The sequence below is a fragment of the Lynx canadensis genome, chromosome A2 (assembly GCF_007474595.2).
Source record: "Lynx canadensis isolate LIC74 chromosome A2, mLynCan4.pri.v2, whole genome shotgun sequence".
In the NCBI taxonomy this organism is placed as follows: Eukaryota; Metazoa; Chordata; class Mammalia; order Carnivora; family Felidae; genus Lynx; species Lynx canadensis.
In genome coordinates this window covers 78,036,116-78,059,653 of record NC_044304.2, presented here as the reverse complement: position 1 = coordinate 78,059,653, position 23,538 = coordinate 78,036,116, and the positions used below count along the sequence as shown (strand labels likewise).

At 37.0% G+C, this 23,538-nt stretch overlaps 1 protein-coding gene across 2 annotated transcripts in view; it reads right to left on the bottom strand.

The window, feature by feature from the left end:
• Positions 1–3,828: 3,828 nt before the first annotated feature.
• SYPL1 (synaptophysin like 1) overlaps positions 3,829–23,538 on the bottom strand; it is a 24,231-nt gene continuing 4,521 nt past the window's right edge. Inside the window, exons 3-6 of one of the 2 annotated variants that reach the window (XM_030307780.1) lie at positions 14,094–14,215; positions 12,648–12,855; positions 6,999–7,184; positions 3,829–5,274 (exon numbers count right to left, since the gene is read on the bottom strand). In XM_030307780.1, the coding sequence (XP_030163640.1) occupies positions 5,140–5,274; positions 6,999–7,184; positions 12,648–12,855; positions 14,094–14,215 (651 nt within the window). In that variant the 3' untranslated portion in view covers positions 3,829–5,139. The remainder of the gene's footprint in view (positions 5,275–6,998; positions 7,185–12,647; positions 12,856–14,093; positions 14,216–23,538) is intronic. The other variant, XM_036064255.1, reaches the window with a different exon arrangement.

Sequence of the window (23,538 nt, the reverse complement as noted above, 5' to 3'; positions counted from 1 at the left end):
GAGAGAGGGAGACACAGAAACTGAAGCAGTCTCCAGGCTCTGAACTGTCAACACAGGGCCTGATGTGGGGTTCAAAACCACGAACTGCAAGATGATGACCTGAGCCGAAGTCGGCACTTAACTGACTGAGCCACCCAGGCGCCCCTAAACTGTATACTTTAGATATGTTTAGTGTATGCCAATTATACCTGAAGGAAACTGTTTTCAAGAAATTATATTAACTATATTTTTCAAATTTGACTAGCAAGGCTTCACCTGTAATTACTATTCTTGTATAAGTAAAATCCAAATTGTAACAGCAAGAAATGGACTCTGATGGCAGTATTATAAATTATACCATAATAGTATCTTATTTTGATCAGTTCAGTTTAACTGATATTTTCAATTTGTATGTTCCACAACATAAGAATTGCTGATATTGATCAAATTTTATATATTACTAGCATGACCCCAAGATACAAGATGGTGTAAATTTGTGGTTAAGTTTACTATCCTGAAACAAAATGGTAGCTGTTATATTTTCAAAATGAACATATACCTTCTATTTTATATAGATTTCGGTGACAATCACCATGTAAGTGTAATTAGAGAAAGATAATAGGAGAAAAACGGTTTCATTTCCAAACGAAGGAACAAAACTATTATTACTTATATATGGTATAATTATTCACATAAAATGCAGGAGAAAAAAGATGTAGGGCAATCTATAAATTATTAAAATTAATGAGGCTTAGAAAGCCTCATTTTTGTAGAAAATCAATAGATGAAAAAAATCAGAAGTCCTATATGCCAGCAATGAACATTGTATTTTAGAATATAAATGATAAATGATAAATGTTACTATGTATAATAGTAACAAAAGCTATAAGACACATAGACATAAATCTAAATTTTGATCTAGAAAATTATAACTTTATTGATGGATATGAAAGACCTAAATGGATATATTGTGTTCATAAATAGAAAGCCTTTGTGTTATAAATATGGTCATTTTCTCATATTGATCTATTAACTGAATTCAATTCCTTTCAACTGAAGTCCCACAAAGGTTTTTAAGAACTTGACCAGCTGATCCTAAAATTTATACAGGAGTACAAGGCTCACAAAAGCCAAGATGACTGTGAGTAAAAACAGTGATGGTGCTCTTGTGCTTATCCTATCAGACATCAGACAGCAATTTTTACTGTAAAGTTACATATAATTAAAGAAAGATAGGGCTATATATGGTGCTGGTACAGAGCATACAGAAAGAGTTACAATTCATATGGAAACTTGACAGATGACAGAGATGACTAAAAGATGCACTTTTAAAAAAGGGTACTATGAAAATTGGGTAGGGAGTATGGGAAAATATAAAAACTAGATCCCTACCTTAAACCATATACAAAAATGCACTGCCAATGGCTTAAAGACCTAAAAGTGAAAAACAAAACTATCATATTCAGAAAACAGGTGAGTATCTTTATGATCTTGAGAACTGGAGGCACAAAAAGCATAAACTATGAAGAAAGAAAATCAGTATTAGGATAAACTTGTGTAGGACAAAAATCATACGGTGAAAATACAAGCCATGGACAGGGAGAAGATATCTGCAGACTATACAAATGCCAAGGAATTAGTATCCAGAATAAAGAGCACCTCAAATCTACAGGGAAAAAAAACCCACCACAATAGAAAAATTGGCAAAGGGTATGAATAGGCAATACAGAGTAGGAGAAAACTAAATGGCCAATAAACACAGAAAAAGATGACCAACCTCAACAATAATCAGAGAAATACAAATTAATAAACATCGAAGATTTTCAAACATTTCAAGCCCATCAGATTGGCAATAGTCCCATAACATCAAGTGGCAAGAATATGGGGCTACAGGGACTCTCACATATTGTTGGTGGGAGACATTAAATGAGTACAAGCACTTTACTGACCAATTTGTAATACCTAGGTTCCAAGTGAAAATGTGAATTATCTCACATTCCAAGAGTTCCACTTTTAGTGATATGTCCTAGAGAAGCCTTCACACATTTCACAAAAATGTTTATTTCAGTGCTATCTTGTGATAGTGAAACTTGCAAAAAAACCTAACAATATTTCAGTAAGGATAAGGCTGTATCTGTAATGTTTTATTTCCTTAAAAAGACAAAACCAAAACAAATCTGACACAAAACAAAATGTTAGCATTTGTTTAATCAAGTGGTGGGTGACCTGGCTATATATGATTTCTTATACTTATCTATCTGGAATACTACATAGTTAAAAATTATTTATATATTTTTAATGTTTTATTTATTTTTGAGACAGAGACAGAGCATGAGCAGGGGAGGGGCAGAGAGAGAGGGAGACACAGAATCCGAAGCAGGCTCCAGGCTCCGGGCTCTCAGCACAGAGCCCGATGTGGGGCTCGAACTCACAAACTGTGAGATCATGACCTGAGCCGAAGTCGGATGCTTAACCGACTGAGCCACCCAGGCGCCCCCATAGTTAAAAATTGTTAAATTAAGTGTGAAACATAAAGCACGTAACAAGCAAAAGCATTTACAGCAGGTAAAAAATTACTTTAAGTATCCATATCCAAATGACCTCAATTCATGAAAACATTAGCAATGATGTGGTTTATAAATAATTCTCTGCGTCCTACCACCTAGTAAGTCAAAGCTTTTACTTTTTAAAAAAAAAGATTTTATTTTTAAGTAATCTCCATTTCCAATGTGAGGCTGCAGCTCACAACCCTGACGTCAAGAGTCACATGCTCCACTGACAGAGCCAGCCAGGCTCCCCAAAGCTTTTATTGCCTGTGTCCTGGACAGTAACTTATACATTGCTTAACCCTGTCAGGTTGACTCAAAATCAGAATCAAAACTGGAAAGTGAAAACGCAACAGGATGGACTCCTTTCTGGATTTACTGTAATCTCAATAGCTATGAACTTTTGATGTCATTAACTTTATGTACAACCACCACCCAACAGAAAAATAAATGCTCAAACATCCAGGACTCTTTGAGGAATATAAAGGGAGACCCATGTAATCTTGAAGCTTATCTTGCGTCTGTGCCCAAGACCACAACCTTTCCCTCTCCAGCTCTAGGGCATACTGTAGCAGATGCTTTCAAAAGCTAGTAATCAGAGCCAACATTTACAAGGCGCCTACTGCTGAACACTGTTCTACGGACTTTACATTTACTATTTCATCCTCAGGAACACTCTTTGAGGTCAGTACTTATTCCCATTTTTCAGATAAGCAAATCGAGGCACACAGAAGGTTAACTAATTTGCCTAAAGTTAACTAGCTAGTATGCGGTGAAGCTACGATTCAAATTTACAGGCGGTTTGATTCCAGGGCATATAATCTTAATCAAGAACCTCTGCTGCCTAATAATGGACAATGAGAAAAAGTTTATCAGGAAAACTTAACTTGAAACTTACAAAGCATTTTTTAAACAACAGTGAAAGAAAAAAGGATAGAACCAGGGTCTCCAAATCGTTTTTGTCTCTTTTATTTCTTGCTAATTTTTGTTTGTTTGTTTGTTTTTTGAGAGAGAGAGAGAGAGAGAGCAGCGTAAGGGCAGAGGGAGAGAGAGAATCTTAAGCAGGTTCCATGCCCAGCGTAGAGCCCTATGCAGGGCTCCATCTCACAACAGTGAGATCATGACCTGAGCTGAAATAACAGTCTGACGCTTAACCAACTTAGCCACCCAAGCGCCCCTCTTGCCAAACATTTAAAAAAAACTATTATGATATTCTATTTCCTACTTTGGAAATCAATTCCATTTTGTGTTGCTCCTGCCTTTAAGATGAAGGTTTCTTTGTAATATAACAATCAGTGCACTCTTTCTTTTAACTTCTTTATTAAGTTTGTTGCATAAAAGATATACATTCTCATACTGACAATTCTTGCCATGAACAAAAGCAACAAAAATAAGGCAACAGCAAGATGTGCTTCACATATAAACAGTCATGTGGTAAGAATGAGAAATCTGGCCCTGTACAACAAAAAGATTAGAAAGCAAAATGTGAATAATCCCTGCATTCAGAATATACCCAAATGTGTGTGCAAAGACAGTGCACCCATAATACAGCTCACTTAAATTCTTGTTTATGATGCATAATTCCTTAATCATCCAATTGTGCAAGAAGAATGAACATGAAGAAACATGAAATCCAAATTGCATTTATTTTCACAATATCAATGCTACACACTCAAAATAGTAACTTCATTGAATCTAAAGGTTAAATGTTTCAAAAGTGAAAGGCAATCTTAATTGTTTTAACCCTGTAAAAGGGTCTGCAAGAACAGGTGGCTTATTTTTCTGCTTGCAAGGAGACTAGGTCTCAGCCTGCACTTAAGTGGCATGAACAACAAAGGACAGCAGACAAATACCACTGAGAGTAATGCCCAGACATATCAAAATCCCGAGTTGAACCACGTTCTTTCTACTTCTATAGCAAGTCTATTAAACAACCAGCATAATGGAAGCTTCTGCCTCATGCAAAAGAATCACTAACTTAGCTATACATCTATCAGAAATTTCCAAACCCCATTTCCAAAACAAATTTAGTACACCTATTAAGTACTGTAGGTCACTTAGAAAAACAGAAATAAAACATACAACCAGTCTTTGCAATTAAAAGTTTTTCATAACATATAAACAATGTTCAGATACAAATTCTGAACTAAATGTTTTTTCTAAATATGATTTATGTAATCAAGGCTTTCTCAAACAAAGACAGGTCTTAGATATATGATCTGTACAAACTTACAGTAGTGTATATTCCAAATAGAGATTTTCCTCCTATTATGATATGACAATGTAACTCTTTTCTGAGTGAAGACATATGTTAAGGCTTAAGGTGTAAACACTTTGGAAGGCAAACAACTTAGTAAAGAAATAACCAGTCATTTAAAAATGTGTATCATCTCATAATAGGCCCCTGAATTTTCAAATTTACATGTGAGAATACATTTACATCTTAAATTTCTAGGAAAGGCACAGGCTTTATATAAAAAAGCAGCAAAATTTCAAACCCACCAATTTATTGAAAAAGCCATTACTTTTATTAGAAACAAATAATGCTTCTCAAGATGTTGGCAACAGGTCAAAGTATAGACATATGTTTCATACAGTGTATTTTTCCCTTTAATTATATTCCAGAAGGAGGTGGAATACCTCCTTGGCTGTGGGAAGCAGAAGTATTTGATGGACTGTGTAAACTGGTCTCCTTGTACACAAACCACGCATTTCCTCCCCAAAGTATCATATTCAGAAAGCCAAAGATCTAAGGAAGAGAAAAATAAACATGAAAATCTAGTATCTACTTAATTTATACCCATCTTAGTTTTCCTTTGAATATTTAACATTCCTAGGCAGAACACCATTTCATTTACAATTTAAACTACAGATAAAGAATTAAAAAAAACGAAGATTTTCCATTTCAGTGCCAAATCTGAGTATATAATGACTTATTCCCAATGAAATGAAGCTAAAATCTCTAAATCTGTAACCTATGAAATCATGACTAAAAGAAACCTTACCTTGCCATGCTCATCATTACCAAAAAGATGGGATTAAGTTTAAGAAAAAGTATGTCTGGCCCTCCTATCACTACTTTGTCATTAGACTTCAGCGCTTCCCAGTGAAGGTGAAGGTGACTGGGAGCAGGAATCCTTGCTTCTTTCCTCAGCAGGAATCCTTGCTTCTTTCCTCGGGAGCTTTCACTTTTCTCCACCTGAATGGTTGTAAACTGCCCCTGGGACTCTTATATTTCCCTCCTTTCTCCCCCACTGCTACTATCTCTCCTACTCCAACAGCTGCAGCCAGAGAGAAAGGCGTTCACACAAGAACTTTACTTCACATCCTACGGTGGTCAACGTAACAAGAACTTTACTTCACATCCTACGGTGGTCAACATAACAAGAACTTTACTTCACATCCTACGGTGGTCAACGTAACAAGAACTTTACTTCACATCCTATGGCGATCAGTATAATGGAAATGGTCTTCCCAGTTACAAATCTGACAAGATCAGAGACGAATAAACTGAAGCTAACCTTTTTTCATTTTTTTTTTTTAATAAATATAAGAATAGTGACTTCTGATGGAAGGGGGGGTAAAGAGCTTGAGAGTAATATTGTATTACCGAAGGCCAAATGCTTTATATTTTTTGCATATTTGCTTACAAAAACACTTTGGAAGTGGTTCATCTCAGATCATGGTCAATATAAATGCAAAAAAGGGACTTTTAAATCACAGTTGTAACACAAAAATTCAGCCCAAATGCTTTACAAGGCAGTGCTGACTTATCCACTGGAAAAATATTTTCTTGAAAAGATCGACTTCCTTAAACATAATATAATCAGCATATTGACGACGTATTTAGTAATACATTTATCTGTATTTTAGTAAGATGGCAGACTAAATATTATTTAAATTTATATACACCAATTTTTAAAGATCATTTAAGAAACCATGAAAGTAAGACTTTCATAGACCCAGTGCACGTGGGATTAGAGAACAGGCTCTAAAGTCGGATGTGGTCGACACCTTGGCTGGCCAACTTCCCAGTTGTGTCACTTGGGCAAATTAAGACATGAGCTACTTTTTCTCCCAGTTGTAAAAATGAAGATAATGATACTAGCTCCCACATTCCTCTTCGGATTATTGGATAACTTAAACAAGATGAATGTAACGCCCTTAGCACAATGTCTGACACATAGTCTTTATAAGTGTTAGTGCCCTTCAGGTAGAAGTCTTGCCTACTCGATTTTAATGAAAAAGACTCAAACATGATCTTGTTCAAACCTGTTTAGCAAGTAGTAGTTTTCTTAACACACTTTTCTTCACCGTAACAAAGGTAAAGACTGTCTGGTAACTAGGATCCTGATAGCTTAGTAAAAATAAAAACAATATATCCAGAGATTTAGTAAAAACTATTGCTTTCTTATATTACTGGTAAAATTTTTCTAAGTCAAAGAAAATATCTTACAAATACTGCATACATACCACAGACACATTTAGGGATCCCATACTAGTCACAGAGCCGAAATAACACGTCACTTGATGGTTACAAGGCTGAAGTTCCTTGACAATACCGGGACCGGTAGCTATTTTAATATCTGTGAGAGCTTTAGCCCAGGCTGAAGTGCTCACCAACCACAGAAAAGTGGCAACAAGAGTAACAACAAAGTCCTAAAGCAAAAATAAGTATGAGTTAATAATGAAGAGCACAGTGAACATTGTACACCTGTTTACTATTACTAGTCCAGTGCCTGAGCTACTACAGTGAATAAGACTTAGTCATCTCCTTACAAGTCTGAGATTATTTTTAATTTTATTTTTTTTAATTGAGAGAGAGAGCATGTGTAAGCAGGGGAGAGGGGCAGAGGGAGAGAGAGAATACCAAGCAGCATGGAACCGGATGGGGGGCTTGATCCCACATCATCCCACATTCGGCTCATGCCTGAGCCGAAATCAGGGTTCGGACACTCAACCAACTGAGCCGCCCAGGTGCCCCAGGAGTCTTAAGATTTTGACAGGAGAAATCGGTTTCACGTAGCCCTCACCAGAACCTTAACTAAGCCGCTCACTCCCAGGATCATATCTCAGACCCTGTCAACCACCAAACCACTCTACCCCTCCCTAATTTCAGTTTCACTCACCCCACTTCCCAACATCACCTCTCTTTCCAGCTCACTCCCTCAGGCATCCCAACTGCAAAAATCCTTTGATACCACTGAGACCTATAATCTGATCTCACTACTTTTAACTGTCTCTCAGTTTTACTCATGTTCTCATTTCCCCCTTAACTTCTATTCTACGGTCCCTCATTACAACCCCTTGCACACACTCTCAATTTCCTCGCCTTCCCCTGCTTTCTCATACTGTTTTTGGCAAAACTCTAACTTCAGTTAAATCTAATTCTCCGAGACTGGAATGAAAATAAAAAACTTAAAATAAAATAAAAAATCTAGCTGTCCATGATTTGGATAACGAAATGGTGAAAAGCATGCATCCAGGATGATTTGTTTATTTTAAAATTCGTGATCCCCTAATTTTAAGGATACTCATTATATTAAGAACAACAACAAAAAAAAATCTCTCAAGACATCTTCTCACTAGTAATTTTCTACTGAAGTCTTTGCTACTTATTACATTTCCAATAGGACTGCATTTGTATAATATAAAGTTTAAGTCCTCCCTTGTTTGGTTTTCTTGTAAATTAACCACCAAAGTGGAATAATGTAAAATCTGTATCTTCAAATGTTGTGTATTCTTACCACCTCGATGCACCTGAAGCTAAGAGTTCCTTCACATCTGCAGCAAAGGTCTCCACAAGCTCAGAAGTGGGTTCTGGAGCCCACCACAGAGGTGTTTTGTTTTTCCCGTCAACCTGGTTAGTTTTTAATTACTTTTCCCAACCAGCTTGTAGTCATTTATTTAGACTGCACACCAGTAACCACTCACAACATACAGAAACTACTATATATAGCCTGTCCACCAGGTCAGGATGGCAAGGAGTAAATGCCTTGTGATGAGAGAACCAAAAACAATGACTAATTTTACAAGGATGGAGGTATTTATCTGCATTTTGCATGTGAGCTTTCCAGTGCTTCTGGTCTTCTTTCGAAAAAAGGTAGATCAAAGAAAAAAGGACAGAAATACAGCTTAAATTTTTTTGTACCGTGGGGGTGCTTTCCTTTTTGCTTCTGCACTTCTGGCTGCACTTTTGTTGCAGATAGACTTTCTTTTTCTTTTTCTTTTTTTTTCTTTTGAGAGAAAGAGGGAGGGAGAGGAAGAGGGAGAGAGAATCTTAAGCAGGCTCCATGCCAGTGCAGAACCTGATGTGGGGCTCAATTTTACCACCATGAGATCATGACCTGAGACAAAATCAAGAGTCAGAAGCTTAACTGACTGAGCCCCCCAGGTGCCTCCCAGATAGACATTTTCTAAACACTTAGAAACATTGTAGAAATACAATGCCTTTTGGAGAACTGATAAATAGTCTAAGGTTATCAGACCTTAAACAAGTTCTCTCTGGGCTGAAGTTCATAGCTTTACCCAATATATATCAAATCCTTTTGATTTCCAGGTTTCTTCCTTCCAAATTCCTAATTAAAAGACACATTGATTTTTTTCTTTTCTTTTTTAAATGTTTGTTTATTTTTGAGAGAGAGTGAATCACGCTGACAGCAGAGAGCCAGATGAGGGGTTTGAACTCATGAACCGTGAGATCAGGACCTGAGTTAAAGTCAGATGCTTAACCAACTGAGCCATTCAGATGCCCTAACACTGATTTTTTTTTTTTTCCTGATTATGCTCTTTAAATCTACTTTGCTGTTGGCATGACATTCTACATTTCAAAAGCAGGTAACTTTTCTGAAAATGATGCACAAAGTAACCTGGGGGGGTGGGTGGGAAATGTGGACCTCTGAAGATAATTTCTGTCCTTCTGAGGGCCCTGGCTTTAGGATGCAATCCATCTGAATGGTGCACCTGCAGTTCTATAGTGCACAACTGGTAACTGCCTATGGCAGCCTTGGTCCCACCAATAAATCAGGATATGATTCATACCAGAGTTTTAGGATTTGGGACACTTATCTTTGTTTGGTTTCGTTTTTTATTTCTGCTTCTCTGCATGTAGAACCCTTAAACTCCTGCTATTTAACACCAAAAAAGTGCTACATTTACTTAAAAAGGGGAGTAAGTCACAATTGAAATGCACCTAGAAATACCTTAGCAGAGAATTGAGAATATCACCAAAAAAGCATGCCCTCATTAGCAAAGAGTACTTAAAACATTTAATGTTGTATTTGGCTATATTTTAAACTTGGTTATCTCAAGAAAACTTTTTTCATTTATATGGTTAAAAGTAGAATTCAAAATTTAATTTAGAAGCTTGAATTTTTAGGGGCGCCTGGGTGGCGCAGTCAGTTAAGCGTCCGACTTCAGCCAGGTCATGATCTCGCGGTCCGTGAGTTCGAGCCCCGCGTCGGGCTCTGGGTTGATGGCTCAGAGCCTGGAGCCTGTTTCCGATTCTGTGTCTCCCTCTCTCTGTGCCCCTCCCCTGTTCATGCTCTGTCTCTCTCTGTCCCAAAAATAAAAAAAAAAAAAAAAAAAAAAAAAAAAAGTTGGAAAAAAAAAAAAGGATTATTAAGAAGCTTGAATTTTTACAGACAAGAAGCATCCTTTATATATTACAGTAACAATAAACTTAAAATAGCTAGTTCTGGATTATCTCTCTATGACCACTAATTGATCACTGAGATGGAAAATTACTTCTGGCTTTCTGAATGATGCAACTAGATCACAGTTTTATAGTTTTTATTAGAAAAACCCTCTATAAAAAAGATTTAGATGCTGCTTTCAGAAAGTGTGATTTTTAAAAGCTCATAAAACAAAATATGAAAAATAAAAGGCTCATTGCTAGAGTTAAAAATTTGTTGGAATAATAACAAAATGGCAAGAAATGTCTTTAATACTTAAATTATGAAGAATTTTAGGGGCACCTGGGTGGCTCAGTTGGTTACGCGTTTGACTCGATCTCAGCTCAAGTCATGATCTCATGGTTCGTGAGACTGAGCCTTGCTTCAGGCTCTGTGCTGACAGAGTGGAGCCTGCTTGGGATTCTCTCTCTCCTTCGCTCTCTGCCCCTCCCCCACTCGTGCTTGCTCTCACTCTCATGCTCTCTCTCAAAATAAATAAACTTAAAAAAAAAAAAAAGAATTTTAACTAGGGTGCCTGGTGGCTTAGTCAGTTAAGCACATGGCTCTTGATTTCAGCTCAGGTCATGATCTCACACCTCATGAGATTGAGCCCCATATCAGGCTCCACACTGACAATGCTGAGCCTGCTTGAGATTCTCTCTCTTCCTCTCTCTTTCTGCCCCTCCCCTGCTCACCCTCACTCGCTCTCTCCCAAAATAAATAAACTTAAAAAAAAAAAAAAGGAATTTTAACAAGATATAATATCTCTATGATCATCACAACTCCTTAAAAAAATTTTTTTTATTATGTTTATTTACTTTTGAGATGCAGAGAGAGACAGAACACAAGTGGAGGAGGGGCAGAGAGAGAGGGAGACACAGAATCAGAAGCAGACTCCAGGCTCTGAGCTGTCAGCACAGAGCCCAACTCGGGGTTCCTACTCACAAACTGCGAGATCATGACCTGAGCCAAAGTTGGATGCTTAACCGACTGAGCCACCCAGGCGTCCCTTTCATAATTCCTTTTTATGTCTCGAAAAAGATCATGAACTCAGCCGAAACCGAGAGTCGGACCCTTAACCAACTGAATCACCCAGGCACCCCGGGAAGTTACAGATTCTTAATATGTAATTTCTATTGATTAAGCACTGCAAATTACAATAGTTCATGTCTATCTTTTTGAAAGATATCCAAGAAAATATTTTACGAAAACATGAGGTTTAAGAATCTCTTCTCAAATATAAGAAACCAAATAGATAAGAATTTTAACAGACTGTTTCTTTCCTTACTTACCATTTGCATTCCTATGATCCAGGCAGCAAAAATTAAAAATAAATAACAAATAAAACCTGTTATCTTATTTAATAATTTCTTTACTCAAATAGTCTTTCCCTTAAAGTCACTTCACAAATAATTAGCAGATGACAGTGTTTTCTCAAGATATAAATGACCAGTATCACAAAAACACCTCTGTTCTCTGTTGAAGTAAATAACACTAACACTGACTTTGTAGTTATTCTTTTGTTGTGGATGCCTAGCTTAAAACCATGGCTTATCTCTGCATCTGTACCAATAATCCAAAGATTCTACTACCTAAATCTCAGAGACTATTTTTATTTCTAGCTCAGTAGACTCTGAAGCCAAAAAATGGTGTTAGGACTTCAAATCCAAATCCTTTGTTGCCATCTCCAAGATTCAAAATTAGCATGAACATCACTAATGCTGAATCCCCTATTCTTATAGAATTATCTGGGTCAGATTTTAAATGAAGGAATTTAGGAATACAGACAAGGAGTCAGCAAACTTTTCCTGAAATGGGCCAGAGAGTAGATATTTTTGGTCTCTCTTACAACTATATAACTCTGCCACTGTGACATGAAAGCAGTTATAGACAGTATGTAAATGTTTGGGTATGGCTGTGTTACAAAAAAACTGTATTAAAAAAAAAAAGAGTCAGATGTGGCTATGGGCCACAGTTTGCTGATTTCTGATACAGACTACTAAGTTCAATAAAACATTGTAGAGGGATAAAGGGGGTCTTTGAAAAGAGAGGAAAAAAATAAGAAGTAGGAACACAGTCATGAGACTACTGGTATGGTCAGCAATCCCTCAAATCAAAGGCATTAATTTTCTACTTAATTTCTCTACTACTTGCAACCTAATATGCTCTATATATTTGAGATCTTTCATGTTAAAGTCGAGTTAGAAATAAACAGACCTCTGTATTCCCCGGAGTACGGAGAAAGTGCTGCAAATACGCTCCAAGAGTTGGGTTCAATGTGACAACCAGAGAAAGCTGAATCTCATGTTCACACAAATCAAAGTATGCTGAACTGGGTTAAGCCGAGAACTTTCATTTCCAGTGTAAGAAAACCTCTATTTAACTCCAAATATGATGTATGCTTATCTCATACAGATGATTTTTGTATAAAAATAAAGTGATTACTTACAATCATGGGAAGTTTTCGACTATCCCGATATAGGTTCGTATAACCAACATAGAGCAGAAGGGCAGCTAAGCAGTACAGGAAGACAAAGACTGCAAATGTAACGTAGAATTGTGCAGAAGAAGAGTAATCTCCAATAAGGACATAATTTTTCCAATTTATATCACACACGTTTGCATTTGGAATTGCATCAAATGATGCTTCATTCAACCTATTAAAAAAAAGGCTCAAATAAATTTGTGAATTATTCAGATTCTCCCAACAAAGACGGAAATACATAGGCAGAATATTGAAATGACATTTCAAAAACACTCCCAAAATGTATCACAAAAATGTATTTTCCTTTGGAGAAGAAGAGAGGAAAATTCAAATATTTAAGTTAAAAACTTCCTAAGAAACGTACCTAAATTACAAATTATGCCTGGTCATTGGTTTATGATAGACTGAATACAGACTGAATTAAACACTTCACACTCAGACACTATCTTCCTGCAATACAAATTTAGCAGATTAAGAGAGCTAATAGAAAACAGTTTGCAATTTGAGACATGATACACCACTACAGGAGGCAGAGTCTGTTTAACTGGCACCAGGAGAGCCAATTATGATTCACATTTTAACCCTAGATTAATTAGCTGCTAACTTTAGATTGCTTTTACATTTCCTTATCTATAAACTGCAAAAGCATTTATCACTAAAGATGCCGTAACAGTTCCTCATATAGCAGCTTTATAAGAGAAGAGTTGGGAGATGGAGAGACAATGATTGATGACCAGGCCCTTGCTATTTGACCTATTTTTAGTTAAGGTTTTATTTAATCATCAAAACAACTTTACAAGGTAAGATTCCAACTCAATGGATAGAAATCTTGAGTCTTAGAAATGTCAAGTAAGTAGTAGATGGAAGATTTACACCATGGTCTAAACATGAGACGTATTCAATAAACACTTTCAACAGAAGAATTCACAACAAAATATTAATTTTACTTGGAGAGTAAGAAAATAAAGAAACATAGAAACTCCTCACTTTACATTGAGTACGTGTCTTAAAATTATATAAAGAATACTGTTATTTAGTAATTGCAAATACATGAAAAATTCGGAATTTTCTTAAATTGTGTTTGCTTCTCACACAAAGGTGATGGAGCAATCTACCGTGGGATGACAGAGTAAAATGTCAAGGGAAGGTCATATACAAGTTTCTAAATGCTTACTCTCATTTTCTATACTTCATCACAGGCCAGGAAGACAGTTTGCAAACTGGTCTATGTACCAGTAGGCACTGGTCTATGTACCACAGCCTGTGTAGCAATGATCACCACTTACAAACGAAGCAGGCGTGCAATTTCTAATTTTGTACTCCCCAAGATCAATAAATTGCTGGAAACCTTAAAGAATCAACATGAAAGTAAAAAGAGCTGTTAACCATAAAAACAAACAAATATCTTACCTGAATGGATAGGCAAAAGCAGCTGTAATCGTTTTATTTTCATTACCTTTATGACAAGTCAGTTGAATTTCTGTTTTGCCCTTAAAACCTCCACAGGTGGCAAAAGCAAAGATAGAAGCAATCTATACAAAGTGAGACCAAAAAAAGGGGAAGAAGCATTACTGTACCCAAAACATGGGTCATTAAAACTTTAAATATGTTGATTATTAGAAACTGGCTCACTAGCATTCCAGAAATTCTTCATTACAAATTAAATATAGACAGGGAAAAACATTTAAAAAATTTACTTGCAATTGTCAACAAGAAGTTAGTACACCAGCCCATATAATTCTTTTGCTCCTACTTCAGTGTACCTACTAAACATTAGTATGAAATTCAGAGGAAGTTGTATTTTAGAATCAAAATCAAAAAGGGTGAATTGGAGGCATTTTTATTTGGAACCTAATGGTAACTGTAAAGCCAAGAGACTGGTAAGCGACGAGGAGATGCTATTTCATCAGCTTGTACGACTTCATTTTTGAGTATTTCCAGGTCTCAAAAAGTTCTTGGAAATTTGTTTTCCTGATCATGCATATACTTACAAGAAGGTAATGATGCTCTGTCCAATGCTATACATAACAGGAAAAAACTGGAAGCATCCTAAATGCTGATATGGAATCAAATAAACTGTAATTCATTCACAAGACAGAACATTATGCAGTCATTAAAATGTTGGGGAATATTCAATGATACTGAAAAATAATCACTACATATAAAGTAGGTTTATGGGGTGCCTGGTTGGCTCAGTTGGTAAAGTGTGTGACTCTTGATCTTGGGGTAGTGAATCTGAGCCCAAAAAGTTTGTTTGCACATGCATTGTGCATGTGTCTACACCTATGCATATTATACAAACTACAAAAACATACATCAAAATTTTAACAGTGGTTACTTCTTTAAAAAAAATTTTTTTTTCTTAAACATTTATTCATTTTTGAGAGACAGAGAGAGACAGAGTGCGAGTGGGGTGGGGGCAGAGACAGAGGGAGACACAGAATCAGAAGTAGGCTTCAGGCTCTGAGCTGTCAGCACAGAGCCCGACACGGGGCTCGAACTCACGAACTGTGAGATCATAACCTGAGCCGAAGTCGGATGTTTAACCGACTGAGCCACCCAGGTGCCCCTACAGTGGTCACTTCTGAAGAGAAGATAAAAATAACTCCTTTTTCTGTTTGAAGCTTCTAAATTTTCTACAAAACAAATAACCCATATATGGTGTAGTGGCCAAAAGTTCAATCCGTCAGCAAATTCTGATGGCTCTATTTAAAAAACGTATTTGGAATGTGATCACAGCATCCTGATCTAAGCCACCATTACTACCTCTTGCCTGAATTATACTCTAACAGCCTTCTAAATAATCCTCCTGCTTCTGTCCTTGTCTCTCCTTCAGTCTACTGGCAATATATCAACCAGGGTGATCTTTTAAAAATACAAGGCAGAAAACTTTATCCTTTGTTCAAAACTGTCCAGTGGCTTCTGACTTCTCTCTGAATAAAAACCAAAGTTCATTTAATGGTCTACAAGATCCTTTCCTCCCTTAATAATTCTGATCACATGTGGCTACTTTTCCCCTTGCCAAATCTCTCTACACAAAACGGTCTCCGTGCTATTCCTTAACGATAAGGGGTAAACTCCTCCTACAGAGCCTTTGCACTGGCTATTCTCTCTGCCTGGAATATATGGTTCACTTCCTACTGACAGCTCCCGGTTCTGCTATGACTTCATGAGAGACGTCTTTCCTAACCACACTATATCAAGCGAGAATGCCCCAACCCACGCTACTTATTCCCTTTATTCACGCTGCTCTATTTTTCTGCCATTGTAATTACCATTGCCTGATAGTACTTAAGTATTTGTCCATTTTTCACTAGAATATAAACTCAAAGAGGGCAGAGACCTTGTTTTACTCAAGGTGACACTCATCTAGCAAATAGCTAAAATTCAGGGCAGAAGCCTACACTGTTAAACACTGATATAATGCCTCTCACAGATTAATACAGGGCCTACAACCAGGTCATAACCAGGATCATAACTATCAAGAGATTTCTTCTTTTCTTTAAAAAAGATACATGAAAAGAAATCTGGTTACAGATAGGAAAAGTCTGAGGTAATGTCCAACAGAGAGTTTGGAGTCTTCAGTTAAGAGTTCACAGGTTAAGACAGAAAAATGGATACTCTCTACCCATAAATGTACATGAATACAGACTGAAAGCAGAAGACCAGAAAACTGGGCATATAACCATTTAGGATTATAAAAAAAGAAACAGGATATACAAATTTAACCAATGGAACAATAAAGAGGCCAGAAAGAGACTTGTGTGTAACTAGATAAATTATATCTAACAAAGCTGGCGCTGCAGATCACCAAGGAAAGCAGTGTGGTGGTTTTAAAGATATGTCCACAAACTCTGATACTCCTCCCTCAAGAGGTAAAGATTAATTTTCTTCCCTTTAAATGTGGACTGGACATAGTAACTTGCTTCTAGTAAACTGAATATGGTAGAAGGAATGGGATGTCAAATAATGGAATGGGAAGTAATGGAAGTAATGTCAAATAATGGAATGGGAGTCTACAATTTCTGTCTTCCGTTCTCACTCTCTTGAATCATTGGTTCTGGGGGAAGCCAGCAGCCATGCTGGAAGGATTCTTAGGGAACTTAGAGACTCTTGTGATGAGGAACCAAGGACTATCATCAACCAGGTAAGCGACGCTGGAAGTGTATCACTTGAGGCTTGCCGACAGCCACGTGAGTGGGCTGGACACTTGAGAGAACTCAACCCTAGCCAACAGCTTGACTGCAACCTGGGAGACCCTAAGCTGGAATCCCCCAGACTAAGCCACTCTCAGGTTCCTGACCCACAGAAATTATGAGATAATAAATGTCTGCGGTTTTAAGTGCTACGGTGGGTAGCAACAGACAACTAATATAAAGGAGGACTTCAATAAATGGTCCGGATGGGCTAAAGACAAATGTAAAATGTAAAATTCCCCTTAAAAATTTTAAAGATAATATAAAAGAACATCTGTGACCAGAGAGAAAAAAAAGTTCTTAAGATTAAAAACCACACACTAACCATTAAAGATTGTTAAATTCAACTACAGAAAAAGAAAGTTTTGAAATCAAAAGTCAGCTCCGCATGTAAAACAAGCTACAAACCAGGTGAAAGTATTTGCAATAATGTCACAAAGGATTAGGATCAACCAGTATACAGATCTAAGAGAAATTCTTACCCATGTGTACTATAGGACATGCACAAGAGTGTTCACGGTGACACTGCTTACATATCAAAATACACATAAAGAGTGGAAGCAACAGGAAAATGGATGAAATATAATATCAACAGTTATAATGGAAAGTTTAATAGCAATAAAAATATATGAACTATAGCTGTCCATGTCAATATGGATGAATCCTAGAAACCTAACGCTGAATGGGGGGAAAAGCTGCCTAAGATTTCACACAGTATGATGCCATTCTTTTAAAAGCTTTCGTTACTTGTCTACACCACTCCTGCCACTATTTTTGTTCAGGCCCTCACTGTTTTTCACAGGGACTAACCCAACAGACACTTCCTCTCATTTCTATCTCTTCCGTAGCATGGGCTCGTGTGGCTCTCGACCACTTTAAAAATGGCTTGTCTGGGGGCGGCTCAGCCAGTGAAGCGTCTGACTCTGATTTTGGCTCAGGTCATGATCTCACAGTTCCTGAGTTTGAACCCTGCATCAGGCTCTGCGCTGACAGTGTGGAGCCTCCTTGGGATTCTCTCTCCCTCCCTCTTCCTGTGCCCCGCCCCAGCTTGCGCTCTCTCACCCAAAACAATAAACTGAAAATAAATAAACAAGCAAATAAACAAATGAAAAATAAAAATGGCTTTCCCAATTAAGATAGCTATAAGTGTAAATTAGACAATGAATTACAAAGATTTAGCATAAAAAGGTAAAATAGTTCATCGTTGTTTATATTGATTACTTACTGAAAATATTTGGCTTTATAAATAAAATATATTTTTAAAATTAATTTCAGCTGTTTCTTTTCACTATTTTAGTGTGGCTAGTAGAACACTTAAAATTATTATGTGGCTTGCATTTGTAGTTTGCATCGTGCTTCTACTGGACAGGTGCTTTAGAGCGATGTCACACTGATCTGAAATAAAGATCTGGTCACGTTACTCCCCTGTTTAAAGGCATTTTCTTTTTTTTTTTTTTTTAATTTTTTTTTTTTCAACGTTTATTTATTTTTGGGACAGAGAGAGACAGAGCATGAACGGGGGAGGGGCAGAGAGAGAGGGAGACACAGAATCGGAAACAGGCTCCAGGCTGTGAGCCATCAGCCCAGAGCCCGACGCCGGGCTCGAACTCACGGACCGCGAGATCGTGACCTGGCTGAAGTCGGACGCTTAACCGACTGCGCCACCCAGGCGCCCCTAAAGGCATTTTCTTAATGGCTTTCCAGAACTAAATTTAAGAAAAGAAAAAAGCCCAAACTCTTAATTTGGCCTAAGAGGCATGGCTGAGATAGCCTCGACCTCATCTTTCTAGGTTTATATGCTCTATTTCCCTGCCAGGTACTGTTAAGACTCTGTTACACTGTACTACTACCACCCCTGAAACCCGTCATGTACTTATTTCACCTGCCAGGAATTGTCTCACCCCTAAATCTGTTCTCTGACAAGCTCACCTTTAAAGCCCTACCCAATTTCTTATGGTAGAACTATTCAGTCTCCTGGGCCACCATAGACTTCATTAGCTCTACTATAGGCACTTTTCTTGTGTCTTGCCTTATTTAAAAACCCAAAACAAAAATAGTAAGAACTAGTTTCTCATTAAATACAAAAGTTAGTAAATAAATGGCATACTGTACTAAAGCTGACTGCTCTTAACCCTATTGCCTTTTCCTGTCCCTTGGCTGTCACGTCTGTGCATTTGGTCTCACTCAGGATTTTCGGTGCCCAGCCAGCAGAAGGTCTGGCACATAGCACATGCTCATTAAATAACTGCTTAATTAAAGGAAAAAATAGATTTCCAATAATCTACAAATAAAACATTTCAAGTCTTACATAACCATCATTTCAAAGCTGTATTTTTGTTATAAGGATAAATAAATGTCATGTTTGCAATTCTGGTCTTTATCTTACAGGAAAAAAAGGACAAGATACACCCTTTACTAGATAAAGTACAAAACAACCTGAAGATAAATTATATGACAATCTCACTTCTCTCTATATTCTACTGCTGTTCTGATTTAGATTCAAAATTATATACTGGCAGCCCATGACGAAACCTGGCCTGCAGATACTATCTGCAGAATTCATAAAAAAAGGTGAATTTGTTGTATTTTAATACCAGCATACGGCACATAAAAATTTGGATTTCCTGCTTTGCCTTACTGTGGGGAAACTGAAAATATGGCAGCATCAGACCCATATCCCATAAAGCAACAACCACGTGGAACTGAGTGACAGATGACACATTAAGAACCTGTGTTTTTTCCAGGCTGCTGCCACTCTCTACTGTTCCAACAATCCTCACGATGCATGTCAGTTACCAGGAATCAATGAGATTATATACTATTGTTTTTCCTCCAGACAGCTTGTCCTACTTGCTCACTCTGGAAGGGTGGTTCCCATGTGCACTTCAGTCTGCACCCCTAGTCTAAATGAGGGGTACTGGAATGCTGATTTCTACTTCCTTACCACTTATAAAACTCATTTTCCCATTCCTCTCTATCCCATGAAGGACGGCTAAAACTGCTGACATGAAAACCTATCTGTAGAGAAACTAGCGAGAATCTAGGGACAGGATGACAGCAAGCTTCTCTTCAGGTCAAAAGGCTCCACATTCATTATGACAGCCTCAAGCTGCCAAAGACACAACACCACTTAGTTCTCTGCCCATCAGACTGGTACTAGACACATGGCAGATCCTTCACTGAGGTTTGTAACTTTGGAGTGAACTTTCAGCCTGTTCTCTAGAACAGAACTCTCCAAAACAGACTGCAGTGGTCGATTAATCGGTATACCGGAAGAAAATATTTGAACTTCTACTTATATTTACTTTTAGACTTAAACACAGAATTACACTTTTATTGAAATTAATATAAGCCTGAAACCCATGCTGGATCTGTAGGTCCGAGTCGCATGCCAGTACAGTATGTTAGGTATCCTGAAGGTGAGAGGAGTCCCACCATGCGAGGGCAGTGATGCCTTCACCTATTCTTTCCCTTCTAGTGTTCATGTAGCACAAGGTGAAGATGCCTGGCTAAGTGGATTTATGGAATCAATTATCGAATTTTAACCAAACCAACCTTCACAAAAATAGACCAGTAGTAGCTTAAAAACATCTTCATATAAATTACAGACTAATAACACAAAAATTCATGTCCAAAAGAGAAAATAGAAGCATTAACCCCTTGTACGAGCTATATTCATCAGCTACATTCCAAGGTAAAAACAGATTCTACTTAATCAGATCACAAGAAGATCACTACACACACACACATACACACACACATTCAAAACAAGGATTTAAAAATATGAATGACATAATATGCCTTCAGATACTGACAAAGTAAAATATGCATCTAAGTTATAGATGCACACTCGGACTTCATGCACAAAATTTTACAGATAGGAATTCATGACAAAAAAAAGTTTGGAGACCCCTGGTATTTTCAAGGAGTTATTTATAGCCTGTAAGCAGAATGCCAGTCCTAGACTTATTTCTAGACCTTGCTCAGTTCACTGAGGCTTCTATTGGGAACATTGGTACTCATCTATGTATGGGTGTTTTTTACAAATTTCTAGTTGCAGGGTCCTGACTGCTACTTGGTTTCATCATTAATCTGATGTCATCTACTTAAACTTCTTTCTGTCCAAAGTTCAGTCTAAGAAAATGCTATAACTGAAATCTTCAGAAATAGACCTAAAAAAAAAAGAAATAGACCTAAAAGTATATTGTATACGAGTATCATGTATATCATGTTTGCCTTTACAGTCAGTACGATTAGATGCCTAGCACGAAAGTATTGATTTTTATGAGTTAAAGTCTTGATGCATTTACTAAAAACATTCCTTTTTAAAAAGTTTTGTTACTGATGCTGCCATTTCAGTTTATTCCCACTGTACAGTGAGTAGTGAAGCCAGTTACACTCTTCTAAGATGTCCCTCTGCTTGTAAAGTACAATCATAGAAAGTTCTAAACAGCCTGCTAGTACAGTTCTATAACCCTTAAGAATCTGGATCATGAGAAGTATACTGGAGTTCCTGGTGAAATAAACAGAAGTCTTTTGCTAACTCCTAACTATTATATGTTGAAAATATCTTTCATTGCCATGAGTTTACAGAACAAAAACAACAACAAAAAGCCAGTTTTACTTAAGAATGTCTTTGATGAAGCAGCAAAAATTGTGATTTTGATTAAATCCCCACCAACCCTGGAGTCTTCTTAATATTCTGTTTGATGAAATAGGATGTGCAAACACTTTAACTACACATTATGGTTGTCTCCAGGGAAAGCATTTAAATAACTGAGTTTTATGCTGAACTAGTTGGGATTTTTTTCATGAAATACCATTTTTACCTGAAAGACAAAAAAAGTCATTCAGACATTGCTACCTGGCAGTTATTTTTCTCAAAAATGAATGAAGTGAGCCTTTTACTTCAAGGAAAACTGGTAGTATTTGTTGCCATAGGTGTAATTCAAGCTTTCAAGTGACTTATTACTGTGTTTTAAAATAAATAAACGTTCCCTTAAAAGCCTCTGCTTGAATTTGTGATGTGGCAAATATCAATAGACACAAAAGCGCTTTGAGGTCCTCAATATTTAGGAGCATAAAGGGGTTCTGAGACCAAAGTTTATGAGAACCATTGTATTAGAGGACTGCTCTGTTCTCTTAATTTTCCCTTTTACATTTTAGCAGAGTGCTATTTGTATGTGTGGAGTGAATGCGTTATGTGTTTGTGTATTCTCAAAGCACTTAAAGCATACATACGTTGTCTGTGACAATGACATTCGATCTACCCTTCAAGGGTGCTCATGGTAAATAAGTGAGAATCAGGTAGAACAAACAGAGAACAGAGACATAGGGGTGAGTCTGTAAGTCTATGAACAAGCTTTAAGTGCAGAGTCTCCTGCTGGGCATAAAATGTTATTTGAAATCCTTTTTCCCTTTCTATAATAGGGTGAGGGGAGTGAACACAAATGGCAAGGCTAGGAGAAAGGGAAGTTTCCTGAAAGGTAGTCTCTTACCAACAGATAGCCTAAAAATGTAAAAATTAAGCAAATGGATGAGGCAGCAGTCTATATATGCCCCGTCTGCCACACTGTGCAATACAAGTAATTTGTATTTTCTAGGGTGCTTCTCTGTGCTGTTTTTGAACCATTAAGTTAGGATAAAACATGGCCACTGTTTGCGAAAATTTTATAATTTACTTAGGATGGCTAAATTTTAAGTATTTTACATAAACTATTGTGTGTATTTGAAAGTTTGTTGTTTAAACAAATTGATATATGCAACTAAAAGAATTACAGATTTTCGTATATACTGCTTTTCACACTAATTTTCTTGGATCATAATTTGTCCCAAAGTAATGTTTTTAAGTGTCTTTTGAGTTTGCTCGTTAATTGTATGTATAAAATCAGAAAAAAACATTCAAACTTGATAAAAGAATCAAGAACATTTTACTTTCAACTCCTAACATCTTATTATAAACATACATCTAACAAACAAGAAAAAAATTCACTTCAGATAACTTAGGCTTTTGTGTTTAAGCCGGAAATTTTTGGTAATCCATTTATTAATTTATTGAAAGACGAGTTAGAAACACAAAGGTAAGTTAGCAAAATGACTAAGAACAGACTGTCACAGGTGATGAGAAGATTAAATGAGAAAATACAGGTAAAACCCTGGCACATATAGGTATACTCAATAAATATCTGTTAACATCTAGAATACATTTGACCACCACAGACAAAAATATTGAGAGACGGTTAATAATTCTAAAATTCAACTTAGTGTATAATTCCTTATATACTCCCCAAATAGTATCTCTTCCACAATTTTGTGTGTGTGAATTAGGAAAGCACATTACTTAGATTCATTAAGAGCTAAATATTTGTTCAGCGTTCACCTGTGCAAGTTAGCAGCAACAAAGTCCAACACACAGTGTTTAATATTTTTAAATTTTAATAAAATCATTTCAATGAAAAACTTTTGTCTAAATATTAGGGATATTTGACTTTAAAGTAAGAACCAAATTAAAATTTACCACAGAAATATTAAATACTTTAAAAAGCTGCTTTGGGGGCGCCTGGGTGGCGCAGTCGGTTAAGCGTCCTACTTCAGCCAGGTCATGATCTCGCGGTCCGTGAGTTCGAGCCCCGCGTCGGGCTCTGGGCTGATGGCTCACA